This window comes from Onychostoma macrolepis, chromosome 12 (genome assembly GCF_012432095.1).
Source record: "Onychostoma macrolepis isolate SWU-2019 chromosome 12, ASM1243209v1, whole genome shotgun sequence".
In the NCBI taxonomy this organism is placed as follows: Eukaryota; Metazoa; Chordata; class Actinopteri; order Cypriniformes; family Cyprinidae; genus Onychostoma; species Onychostoma macrolepis.
The window spans coordinates 25624347-25636971 of record NC_081166.1 but is presented as its reverse complement, the minus strand read 5'-3'; the positions used below and the strand labels follow the sequence as shown (position 1 = coordinate 25636971).

At 37.0% G+C, this 12625-nt stretch overlaps 1 protein-coding gene across 11 annotated transcripts in view; it reads right to left on the bottom strand.

Annotated features, from left to right (window-relative positions):
* pcdh15b (protocadherin-related 15b) overlaps positions 1-12625 on the bottom strand; it is a 228945-nt gene that overhangs the window by 61884 nt on the left and 154436 nt on the right. For all 11 annotated transcript variants that reach the window (XR_009273731.1, XM_058794176.1, XM_058794175.1 and 8 more), the window contains 2 exons: positions 5669-5809; positions 4177-4289 (listed from right to left, as the gene is read on the bottom strand). Coding sequence is in view for 10 of the 11 variants with exons in the window: in XM_058794176.1 (XP_058650159.1) it covers positions 4177-4289; positions 5669-5809 (254 nt within the window). In the remaining variant the exon portion in view is untranslated. The remainder of the gene's footprint in view (positions 1-4176; positions 4290-5668; positions 5810-12625) is intronic.

Sequence of the window (12625 nt, the reverse complement as noted above, 5' to 3'; positions counted from 1 at the left end):
CTCCCACAGTTGATTTCTTCACACCAAGCTGCTTACCTATTGCAGATTGAGTCTTCCCAGCCTGGTGCAGGTCTACAATTTTATTTCTGGTGTCCTTTGACAGCTCTTTGGTCTTGGCCATGTTGGAGTTTGGAGTTGGACTGTTTGAGGTTGTGGACAGGTGTCTTTTATACTGACAACGAGTTCAAACAGATGCCATTAATACAGGTAACGAGTGGAGGACAGAGGAGCCTCTTAAAGAAGAAGTTACAGGTCTGTGAGAGCCAGAAATCTTGCTTGTTTGTAGGTGACCAAATACTTATTTTACTGAGGAATTTACCAATTAATTCTTTAAAAATCCTACAATGTGATTTTCTGGATTTTTTTTCTCATTTTGTCTCTCATAGTTGAGGTATACCTATGATGAAAATTACAGGCCTCTCTCATCTTTTTAAGTGGGAGAACTTGCACAATTGGTGGCTGACTAAATACTTTTTGCCCCACTGTACATACATTTCTATTCTCACACGCTTACATTCTCCTTTCACATACATACATTTCTATTTTCACATGCTTAAATTCTCCTTTCGCATGCATACATATTTAACTCTCACACACATACATTCTTGTTTCACATACGTTTCTGATTACATATATATACACTTTTACTTTTCAACACATACATGTATTCTTTATTTTTACATACCTACATTCTAACATTCATACATATATTGTCACTTTCACATATTTATATGTTTCTCATTCGTACACATGCATGTCCGATCTTTTTTTCTTATCCATTTAGGCAGGAACTCTCTCTCAAACCAGGAAATACATCTGCAAGACTTGCTCAGCTCGGGGGTGGAGGGGGGCATGCAATGTTGCAACTTAAACATTGAAAGGATACTATGGCAAAGTTATTGTTTTCCTTATTCAAACTGATTTATTAATTTTTTTTCATGAATATCTGGTTGACCTGAAGAATGAAAACTATATCATACACTTGAAAAATGATGATCTATATAACCGCTTATCAACACTAGGGGTGTGACAATACACTTAGCTCACAAGATGAGACAAAATACAGTTACTTGTTTCACTAGAACGAGACAATATTTTAATACTATTTTTAAGAAATTTTCAATGACAAAATATTTTTATTTTAATTACAAAAAGTAAAACAATGCAGTTGTATTTTGAAATATTTTAACTAATCTAGGGCTGTACCTAATGATTATTTTGGTAATCAATCTACTGATTATTTTGACAATTGAGTAATCTGATATTTTTAGAAACACAAACAGGCCTAAGTGAAAACCAGGCTTTAGTATGACTATTTATATATAAACTAACGATGAGGCAAAAATAATTGGCTCAAATACAATATCAAAACCAAGTAACTGCATGGTTTTATTGAACAACACTGTTAAAATACATAATGTAATATGCCAATACATGACCAACTTAAGTATGCAATGTATTATAACAAATACCTGCAGAGGGCGCCAACGGTGACGTTTCACTTTACAGCGTGTTTAAACAATCTTTAATTCCATTAAATTTTTATATTTGGCCACATGCAAACTCAGAAACTTTTATTTTGAAATTGCGATGTACAATAAATGGCATAGTTAGAAAAAGGTTGATGTATTCTCCTGTGTTGGCAAAGGTTTATAAATGATTTACATTACAAATCTAGTGAGATAATGCACACTGTTTTCCCAGATGAATGTTAATTCAAATTCACAGCATATACAGAGGAGTCTAACCCCTTTCACACATACAGTCTTTACTGGTAAATTACCGGCAAGTTACCGTAGATCATATGTGAACATTTACTCTGAGCTGTTTACAAAGTTACGCTGCTTTTTAACGAGTTTTTCCATGTAAATATGCGCTAGATGGACATCTTTGACCATTGCGCCTCGCAGCTTATTCAACGTGTTGCGCTTCTCCATTTATCAGGGCTGCGACTTTATTATGCGCATCTCGTGTTTATAAGAGAAAACAATTCTGATTGGCTAATAATGTTTGTTTGGTTGAGAGTGAAAGCTGTGCTCCTCTCATACCATTGGTAGGCGAACTCATGGACTCGAAAGTGATAAACAAGTTTTTTTAAATGCAGGATTATTTTTTTCAGCAGCCAAACGCTGCACGCCGGAGAATTTATAGTAGAGTCACGCCGGGCCGCTGGCATACACTTTAGACACGTGTCACAGTTTAAATGCCGGCGATGCAGTGTTGCCAGATATTGCTACGGAAAACAAACAAAACTATCTAAATAGAAATAAACCGCAATGAGTCCAAATCTTGAGTAATGGAAATAATCTAAAAATATCACTGACCCTAACCTGGTTCTGCCATCTCCCACTTTATTCACTTCCTAAATTGTCACATAGTGGAAAAAATCCATAGACGCTTATAGTAACACGGGTGAGGCTGCGCCTAACCTGCCTTCCGTTTCCACTATACTTTCTCACACATACATATATTCTTCTCTTACATATATATATATATATATATATATATATATATATATATATATATATATTCTTTAGACATACATGCATTTTCTTCTTACACACATTTATTTTTTATAATATTAAAAGTATACTTTGAATGCATTTGCATAAGAGCAAAATGCATGTGTGCGTAAAATATATGAATATAAGAGGTAAATATATGAATGTGCGTTAAAATATGACAGAGCAAAAATGTATGAATATGTGCATTAAAATATATGACTATAAAAGCAAAAATGTAAGAATGTGTGTGTTAAAATATGTGACTATGAGAGTAAAAATATAGTCCCAGAAATATAAATTAGTGATGCATACTTTAGAAAGCAATGTCTCATGCTACTGAATGACTGTATTGTGAGCAGGTAATTATTGACACAGAGTTATCTCAAGTCCACCCCTAGATGATCCCCCAGAGCAGTTTTCTGAACCGCCAAAGCTCGGCAGATCAGAGGAGCTTTAACCAGCCTTGTGTTCACCAGACAGAGGCAACAGACACCTGGCTAATGTGTCCGCAGGCAGCAATCAAGAGACCGCAGAGGACTGCATCTGAAAGCTATTGTTATTCTCACTGTGCTGCAGAGCTACTATCAACTATGACCTTTCTGCAGCTCTGTAGGACACGACATTAATCCATTCTTTTCATCTCTATGTTTCTATCTCTGTAGCTCTGATTAATCAATGGATAAGGATGTTATCAAGGCCATTTTTAACCCCATTGGTCCTTGTAGCTCATCAAAGCCTGCGTATTACTGCCACTTCACTATAAAGCTGTTAATAAACACATTTTTGATCACAGATCCATTCACACAGGCGGTGCTGTCTTCTTCTGAATGCACCGTACAGATGAATAGATTGTATTCAGTAAAATAAGCTTCAACGTTTTTAGTTTTAAATCAATTTGGGCAAACCGGTGCAAATGTTATTTGCCTCGGAAGCTATGCGAATTGAACTGATTACCCCTTCTGTCAAATATATTAAATATGTAATTTAATAAAGCAGCCGTAATGCATTCGAATGGAGTGCAAATGTCCTCTGAGGAAACAATATAAAGTTATAAAACACACTTTACCTTGCAGCTATTATACATATTCATAATATCTATGATTAAATCTATGCTGACGGTTTTATATTGAATAAAACTACCCGAAACTGGTTCTTTTCGTGATACTTTGAAAGGCGCAGAACAGACATGCTACTTGGTCATTGCGTGTCGAGCGTCGGCTTGGTGTGTCAGGGGAACTTTGAAGCCAGACGCTGCCGACGTGAGCCGACCCCGCAGTCTGTTTTCGTCGCCACTAGTTCGTCGGCGTCGACTTGATGTGTACCGGGCTTAAAATTTATGGCTCAAGACATGAATCCCTCAACAGAGCATAAAACTACATCTGTTTTGATTTCAAGTCAGCTTTCTGGTCATTCTGCATAAAAATGAATGAAATATCATGCCTCACAGGACCATAAAATTACACATATTATAAAATTCACAAATAAACTGACATATTTTGCATTGCTGTTCACCAGTATCTAACTTTCTGATTTCAAGCACTGTTTCCAGGCGACAGTACTCACGCTGTTGATGATGTTCTGGAAGTCTACCGCAGGTGCAGAACAATATATCACAGCATGAAAGGACAACATATATGGCAGAGGGCAATCACATTTTCAGGTGTTTGCTCACCTGTATTCCTCCTGTGTGAACACAGGAATGATGGATGGCTGCAGGACAGTGATCTCCACCAGAGTCTTATTGAACTTCACCGGCTCCCCATCATCATAAGCAATAACTGCCAACTGTTTGGGAACATGAGAAAATCAATTTTAAGATAAAATAAGGAGGACTTAGAATCAGCACTGGGTCAAGTTATGTCCGCACTGTCCGTATGAGTTTTGAAAGCCAGTTAGAGATAGATATAAAAAAAAATGAAATTAATAAATAAATTAAAAAATATATATATATACATGAACGTTCCGTACTTTTTCATCCAAAATATTATTTTAATAATAATAATATTATATATATATATATAATATATATATACACACACACACACACACACACACACACACACACACAAATGTACATACTGCATTTTAAAAACTTGCATGAAAAGACTTTCAAGATTATTGTTCTTTCTCTGATTGCAAAGCTTTTTTCTTGTTTATGCTTAAAGAAAGGCAACACAAATGTATGTTTGCGAATGGGGAAAGAAAATTAAACTTCATTCAATGAGTTGTCTGAGACATTTACATGCCATATACATGACACAAGTCTTATGTCTGCACAGTGGCCTTGTGGGGAAAGCAAATGCTCCAATTTATTGAGCTGTCAGGCCCATGTTCCCTTCCTGGTCCCCTCTTTCTCTCTTCCATTGATGTCTTGTCGTACTACCATTGTGTTTACCAATAAAATGGCAAGAAAAAAATATATAAAATGTTTAGTTTTTTTTCCCCTAATTATAAGGATGTTATTTATTTATACATTTTTTTACTGGAAAACAATTCAAATTATACTAATAAAGGATTTCAAATCTGTTTTCTTTTTGTATGACAATATCATCCCATATAAGACAAAAATGAGTGTATAAAGCAAAACATTAATATAAATAATTTTATATAATCAACACATTTAAAATTGAACAAAGAAAACTGTCTATTCGTATGCTTTCCTTGTAAACCTCCAATTCAATGAGAAAAGTGAGTATTTTCTGATCTCAAAAGCATTTTGAACTTGAAGCATTTTGAACAAATGAAGCCATACAAATGACAGATGATGGGAGCAGATGAAGATTGTTGAGAGCAGAACACACTATAAGATTATGTTCGTTGTCAAAGAATGTGATTGTGCACATGGACTGATGTGCTGCTGCTTTAACTGTTGTGTCTCATCTATTTTCATAAATGTGTGTGTAAACATCTAAAATGACAAGATCAGTCATGAGTGGGGAACATATGGCCAGAAAAGCTTAAAACCTGTCTGAATTCTGACTATTATTAAGAATGAGTGTTTCTGAACTGACCATTGAGTTATGCTCAGAAAGCACTCTAATGTATCAGGAGGTGCAGCGATTGGATCTAAATCAATCTGTGAGATGTATAAAAATGATTGACGGCTAGTTTGCGGATTGATAGTTGATAAGCCCTGTATTAAGAAAAGATTGTTGTGCACTTACACTGAATTTAGTGTTGGGCTCCTCATTCAGGTTGACCCTGGTGAGAACATTGCCAGAGTTCTCCTCCACGTCGAAGATACTAGTGCTGTAAGGAAATTGCTCCAGATCCACTTTATAGTGAACCCGACTGGCTGCTGTACCCTGAAAGATAATAAACAAAGCTTAATAAACTTTCTGCCCCAACTATATCAATATTTTGTATGAATATAAAAAATAAATAAAAAGGTTTTCAAAAAGATAGAATGTGATCATTACATAAATAATTGACAATGACTGCTGAATTATTTGATGCAAAGCACAAATAATGCAATAGTGGTTTTGTGTTTTCTGTTCTGTTAAGGCTACGTAATAACATAACTTTTAAGCAGAACAGATTTTAGAAAAGTTGAAATCAGAATCATAAATTGTTACAGAGAAGAACTGCGCATCATGAAGTTCACACAATACCAGCCTTTCAAGTCGCTCTGAACACAACAAACTCATTTAAAAATATGCATCTAAAAGTATTTTTTAGGAGATAAGTCACAAAGGAAAACAATATGTGTTTTAAAATTGGCTCAAAATATTAAACGTGAAAAAAAAAAAAAAAACATGATTTTCTGTGAAATCTGTGAACTGGCTCTGACTTTGGGCAACTACAGTTGACTTGTCCAGATTATAAATCGAGGCAAAGATCTGTGCAAAACTGTATAACTCTGAAACATTGTAACAATTTGGAATCAACATGGACAAGTAATATGGCACTCTAATGCAGTTAAACCTGGAATTACCTACAGTTGCGCAGTAGAAAATTAGCATGGAATGTTTGAGAACAAATTAGAATGAAGAATTCAATCCTTGAGCGGTATAAATCAAGATGTCAAGTCAAATCTACTAGGTGTTAAGTTGCAGGCGTGTTTAAACCTAAATCTTTCAAGCAATGGTCAACTTAAATTCTGCTGCTGAGCACTCTTAGCAGGATTCAAATGAACCTGACAGACCCAATTTGCTCATTTTATTCTGTTCTTCTAAAGTCCCACCTCCCGCTGTGAGTTTCATAAGTTATGCGTCTGTGAGATCCAATGTGCAGCATTGGCCTGGGGACAGAAGAGCTGGTAACCCCGCTGTGATGGAGATAATTACGAGGGTGATGCCGGGTGAGAAATGGAGCCTGCGGGTGGGCCTGTCCTCGTGAGAATGCTGAAAAACCCATCCATCCACCCACGGGTGGGACAGCAGCACACATAGTGCCAGTCGGGGCATGTGTTTTGGTGTGAAATCAGACTACAAATGATTTTTCAGCTCACTCCTGTGTCTTCAGGGCGTACGGAGAGGATTGGGGTCATGGGGTGTTCGAAAGCATGAGGAGTTATATCACACTGTGTTTTATCAAACTAGCAGATCATTTACATTTCCTCACTGCTCTTTTAAAATCCTGAGGAGTTTGATTAACATCATTCTCATTTCCTCCTTTTTTTTCTCCAGTCACTTTGCTTTAATATTTTATGTATTTTCAGTTTGAAGACACTCTATAATTGCAGATATGATTAGATTACACAATGTATTAAGGAAGGCGTGGCAAAGACGTATTTAATCCTGATTTATTTCGGTGTGGGTGAGGATGGCTAATGAATAAATCACGCTGATGGGCATGAGGAAATATCAGAAGCCAGTATGAAGAGCCATCTGACAGATGCTCAGAGAATAGGGAAAAGTGGAGAGAGTTGCCAGAACCACATTGATAGACAGAAAAACAAACCTGGTCACCAGCAGGCTGAAGAGATATTATAAATAAGAGTGGCTGTTTGCGAAAAAAACAAAACCATTATGTGCCAGTACGGAATAACCCTTGAAAATGGTGTCTGCTGAATGATTGCTTAGCGGGATTGAAAAAAAAAAAAAAGGGTTGAATCCATGTATTTAATTCACCAAGAGAATATGCAAAAAACTATCAAGAAGATTGAAGTAATTTACGGTAATGCACTGCTTTGGATGTGGTCAGAGTGATGACTTGTGTGCCTGAATATGTGCAAAAGGCCATTTCAGCCATGTATTAACTGACTGGGAAGTAATATGCTGTCAAATTAGCTTTAAAACATTTGCTCACTCAAAGAGCATCATGTAAAATATTAATACTGCTACTGTTAATTGCTTAATGTGCAAGAGGATAACAAAGTGCTTCACATGAGTAAAAACGGTGAATTAGTATGTAACTAACTCACTGAGAATCTCACAGATGCAATCCGTGTGGTCTGAGCAAACAAATAGCGGGGCTGAACTATGGGTAGGGACTAGCCATTGGCCTCCAAAGCCTCAGGGTGCATAGCCTGAGACTGCCAAAGAAAACTGGACCAGAACCCTTTGCTCATAAACTTAAGGCAATCCAATAGAGCCCCCTCAGGCACCTCAAAACATATCATGCGTGCTGACCAATAAGGCTTCTGCTTTTACAGCGTGAACTGACTACTAGAGCTCCCAGTTCCCTGGGTCCCTCAGTGCATACAGCATGAGCTGGCCACTAGGGCTCAAGGGCCCTTTGGAGTATACAGCATGAGCTGATCAGTAGCGCTCCAGGGCCCCTGGGCCCCTCAGAGTATACTAGGGTTTCTGGACTCACTAGGGCTCCTGGACCCCTCAAAATATACAGTGTGAGCTGACCACAGGGAGTCCAGGGCTCATCAGTGTATCCAGCATGAGCTGACCACCACAGCTCCTAGGGTCCGGGACCTGTCTGAGTATAAAGTTTGAACAGACTAAGGCTTCCGAGTCCCTCAGAATATACAGTGTGACCTGACCAATAGAGCTCTAGGGTCCCTGGGCCCTTCTGATAATACAGCATGATCATGTCTCTAGAGTTCCAGGGCCCCTGGGACCTTCAGTGAATACAGCATGAGCTGGCCACTAGGGCTCTTAGGCCACTGGGCCCCTCAGCGTATACAATGTAAGATGACTACTATGGCTTCTGGGGCCCTGGACCCTTCTGCATATACACTTTGAGCTGACCACTAGGGCTTCTGGACCTCTCAGAATATACAGAGTGTGCTGACTGATAGGGCTCTGACTATACAGAGTGAACTGATCACTAGAGCTCCAGAGCCCCTCAGCATATACAATATGAGCTAATCATTATGGACCCCTCAAAATATACAGTGTGAGCTGACCAGTAAAGTCCTTGGCCCCCTTTCAGTGTGAGCTTATCTCTAGGGCCCATCAGGCCTCTCAGCAAATACAATGTACCCTGATCCACCAGGGCCCCTAACTATTCTTTTTAGTTCTCCAATACAAATCTCTCAAACTATACAATTCTTAATTTGTTTAGAAAAATTGCTATTGACACATTGAATAGGATTGGCAGATTGAATAGTGGGTTATGGTGGAAACTGTCCTATGTCCAGGGGCCCTTTGGGACCATGACCAGCCCTGACAAATGCCCATCACTTGGAGATAAGAGTGCTCTTTCAAGCTGGCCTGCAATCTCAGAAAGGTGTAGAGGTGGCATATGTCTTGAAAAACATGGCATCTGTGAGAAACAAACTAACTCAATCACCATCTGCTACAGAAGACCTCAGGGACAAGGGACACACAAATACACCTGCATCTGGACCAATGAGCGCCAACACAGTACAAATCCAGGCTCACACTAACACAACAGTAAATACACACAGAATACACACAGAATATCCTATAAGCAGACACAATCCACTGAGGAGTATGTATACCCCGAGGCTTATGAAGGAGATCGCAATTAAAACGGTCCACAACAACACGTCCCCTAACCCTATCTGTAGAGCAAATCAGTCATTTTAATGGGGAAATGTCTTTCAGTCTGGGATGCATAGTTTCATACCACTTCAGTGAATGATTACTGCACAAGCTGTTTATAGGATTTTGTTAATTGCGCATCACATCGAAAACATTATTAGGCAAGATGGTAAATTAGAATAATAATTGAACTCTTGATACTGAAAGCCCAGTAGACTGTGATTACCCTGCCCTCATTAAGAAATGTGATTTTCTAATGATACCAACATTTCTGAATGCGTAACAAGTAATCACAAGCAGCATAAGCCTCGATTTACCAAAAACAAAACAAAAAAAAACACAATTTAAAGAAGGTTTTTTAAACTTCAGTTTCCCTCAATTTCTGACCAGTTATTTTTCTATGACTTTTAATTATTCCCCCATTATCTTGTGATAACAATTTTATAACAATCACTTAAAACTGTAATTTTTAAGACAAGAAATACTGAAAATTACAGTTAACATTGATGTTGACTACACATGACTTTTCCTTTATTTTTACAGATTTTACTCATTTCCATGACTATTCCTGCACTGGAAATGTAATTTATGAAATTCCCTGATATTTCCTGATTTTCCAGGACAACTGAAACCTTGCAAAAAGCAACTCAAAATCACAATTCGACACATATGATTGAATATATGTGAGAGAAAGGATGACAGTAAATGCACATCATCAAATGAAACTGTGGATTGTGTCATGATGTTTCAGACTGAAAAGCTGATGCTATGTTGCATTAAATCTGTGTTATAATCAAAAACAGGTCAGAATGGCCTGCAACAACACGGAAGTGTTAAGATAACAGAAATTACAGTTCAAATGACTGCTTTCAAGTAGCAAAGAATATTCTAAAAATATATAAAATGCATTACAAGTGCAAAGTGATTCAAGATTGTGCCCTATATTCCTTAGTAGTGCTTTCCTGCCAAAACTGACCCATTGAAATGTCATTTATGGCAGGAACTGAGAGGCTGTGTAGCTTCTAGACTCTGACTCATGCTAAAAAATATAACTGGCATTCAACAACAACTATCTGCAACAAAATGCTCCAGCACCTATGAATGATAACAGCTTTCTGCATGATCTGATACAGTGAAGAGGATAAGTATCCCTCAGTTTCAAAGACAAATAAACAGTGTCACTTGCTCAAATTTACCTTGCTTCTGTGAATGCAATGAGCTGACATTTCGCCACTGCGCCATTTATCAGAGTGCTCACTAATAAAGACCTCATGTATCGCTCAACTTGACGTCAGAGTCAGAAATTCAATTTAGGTTTAGCGTCACGACAGATGTATGCTCAAATAATTATTTGTTCAAATCACTCATGTATTCCCAGTGTTAAGTAGCTAACCACAAGCAGCAATGCTACTAACCTAACTTCATTTTTCAGTAGCGTGACAGCAGTTCAGGGTGACAGAATATCATGTTATACGGCATCAATTTAGAGCCACATTTCACATATAAGAGCAAAGCAACTGCTCTCAAGTATTTCTGAGATAAAATGAAACAAAATAAAAAAGATTCACTCAATTTTTTTTATTTTTTATTTTTTTTGGAATTTCTGTGTTCCACTTTGATGTTATTAATTTAATTAAAATCCATATTATTATTTTTTCTCCAGATAAAATATTGTTCTTTATCAATGTGTTATTTCTATTATTATAAAATAAAAATACTATAGTTAAAATTATAATATTTATTAGCTACAAAACATAGCTTCAATCTATTTAGCTATGTTTGCAGCTTGACTTCATTATGTAATTATGAGCAGATTTTAGCTTAGCAAGTGACAGTAGTTTACAGTTCACTGATGAAAACAGAAATCTTTCCATTAACCTATTGTATAATAGCAATGTACAAAGTGACAACTGCTTATTCTCATATGGATGTGGCGAACTAGAAACCTCAAGCAGTGTTTTATACTGCAACTGATGACGTCCTAGCATGGCTGTCAGGCTAAATTCAATTTCCAGTCGCAGCTGGGGCTGCTGGCCTGCTTTGCCCCTGACCAGTCTTGGCATGTGTGCTGAGTTATGGGCTGAATCGAGAAGCACAATTGATCTTTTTTGAGGTTGAGGTTACTGAGAAGGTGAGGGCATAGAGAAGCATTGCATCTGTAAACCTCCACGAGAATATGCATTTGGATTGAAGAAGAAAAAAAAGAATAGCATGAAAGAGCAAGAGAGAGGGAAAGAGTAAAGCCAAATTGACAATAATAAGAAGAAAGGTTGTTGTGTGGTTGCTACATGAGATCTGTGGAAAAGGTTATTATCTTTAATGAAAACAAGCAGTATGTAATATACTTTTGTTAACTAAAATCAAAATAATAATAAATAATAATTTAATTTATCTCCCATTATTATGCGTGTGTGCTGCCCAGTTGATTGACATGTACATGTATGCGATTTTTCAGGGAAAGTAAAGCTGGAGGAGAGGAAGCAGACCAGCTGCTTCTGGAAAGTAAATTCAGCCAGACAGTCATGCTAGCATGTCATCAGTTGCAGTATTTAAAAACATAAAAGTAAGAAAGAAAGAAAGAAAGAAAGAAAGAAAGAAAGAAAGAGAAAACCTTTTGGGGTTTGCTAGATCTTTATAAGAATAATAATTATTCACATTATACAATGTAAAATAAATATTAGTCTCATTTATTTGATTCAAATCTAGCAACTAAATTTTCTCTGGTGCGGACCACCTGGGGTTGACCAAAAAAACCCCAAATCAAACCAAACCAAACCAAACCAAACCAAACCAAACCAAACCAAACCAAACCAAACCAAACCAAACCAAAACAAAACAAAACAAAACAAAACAAAACAAAACAAAACAAGCAAAATCAAAACAAGCAAAATCAAAGCAAACAACAACAACAAAACAACAACGCAAAATGCAACAAAAAATCAAAGCAAAGGGGAAAAATAGAATTAAACAAAACACAAAACAATGCTAAAACTTAACTGAAATTGAAAACCAAAATACAAAACATAAAAAACACACGTTGGTATATGTGGTTTACAGGGACTCTCCATAGGTGTACTGGTGTTTATACTTTACAAACTATTTTCTATCCCCTTACCCTAACCCTGCTCTTAACACTGTCCATCACAGAAAACTTTCTGCATTTTTAGATTACAAAAAAAAAGGAAGTGTCCTCATTAACCATGTTCACGTTGTATA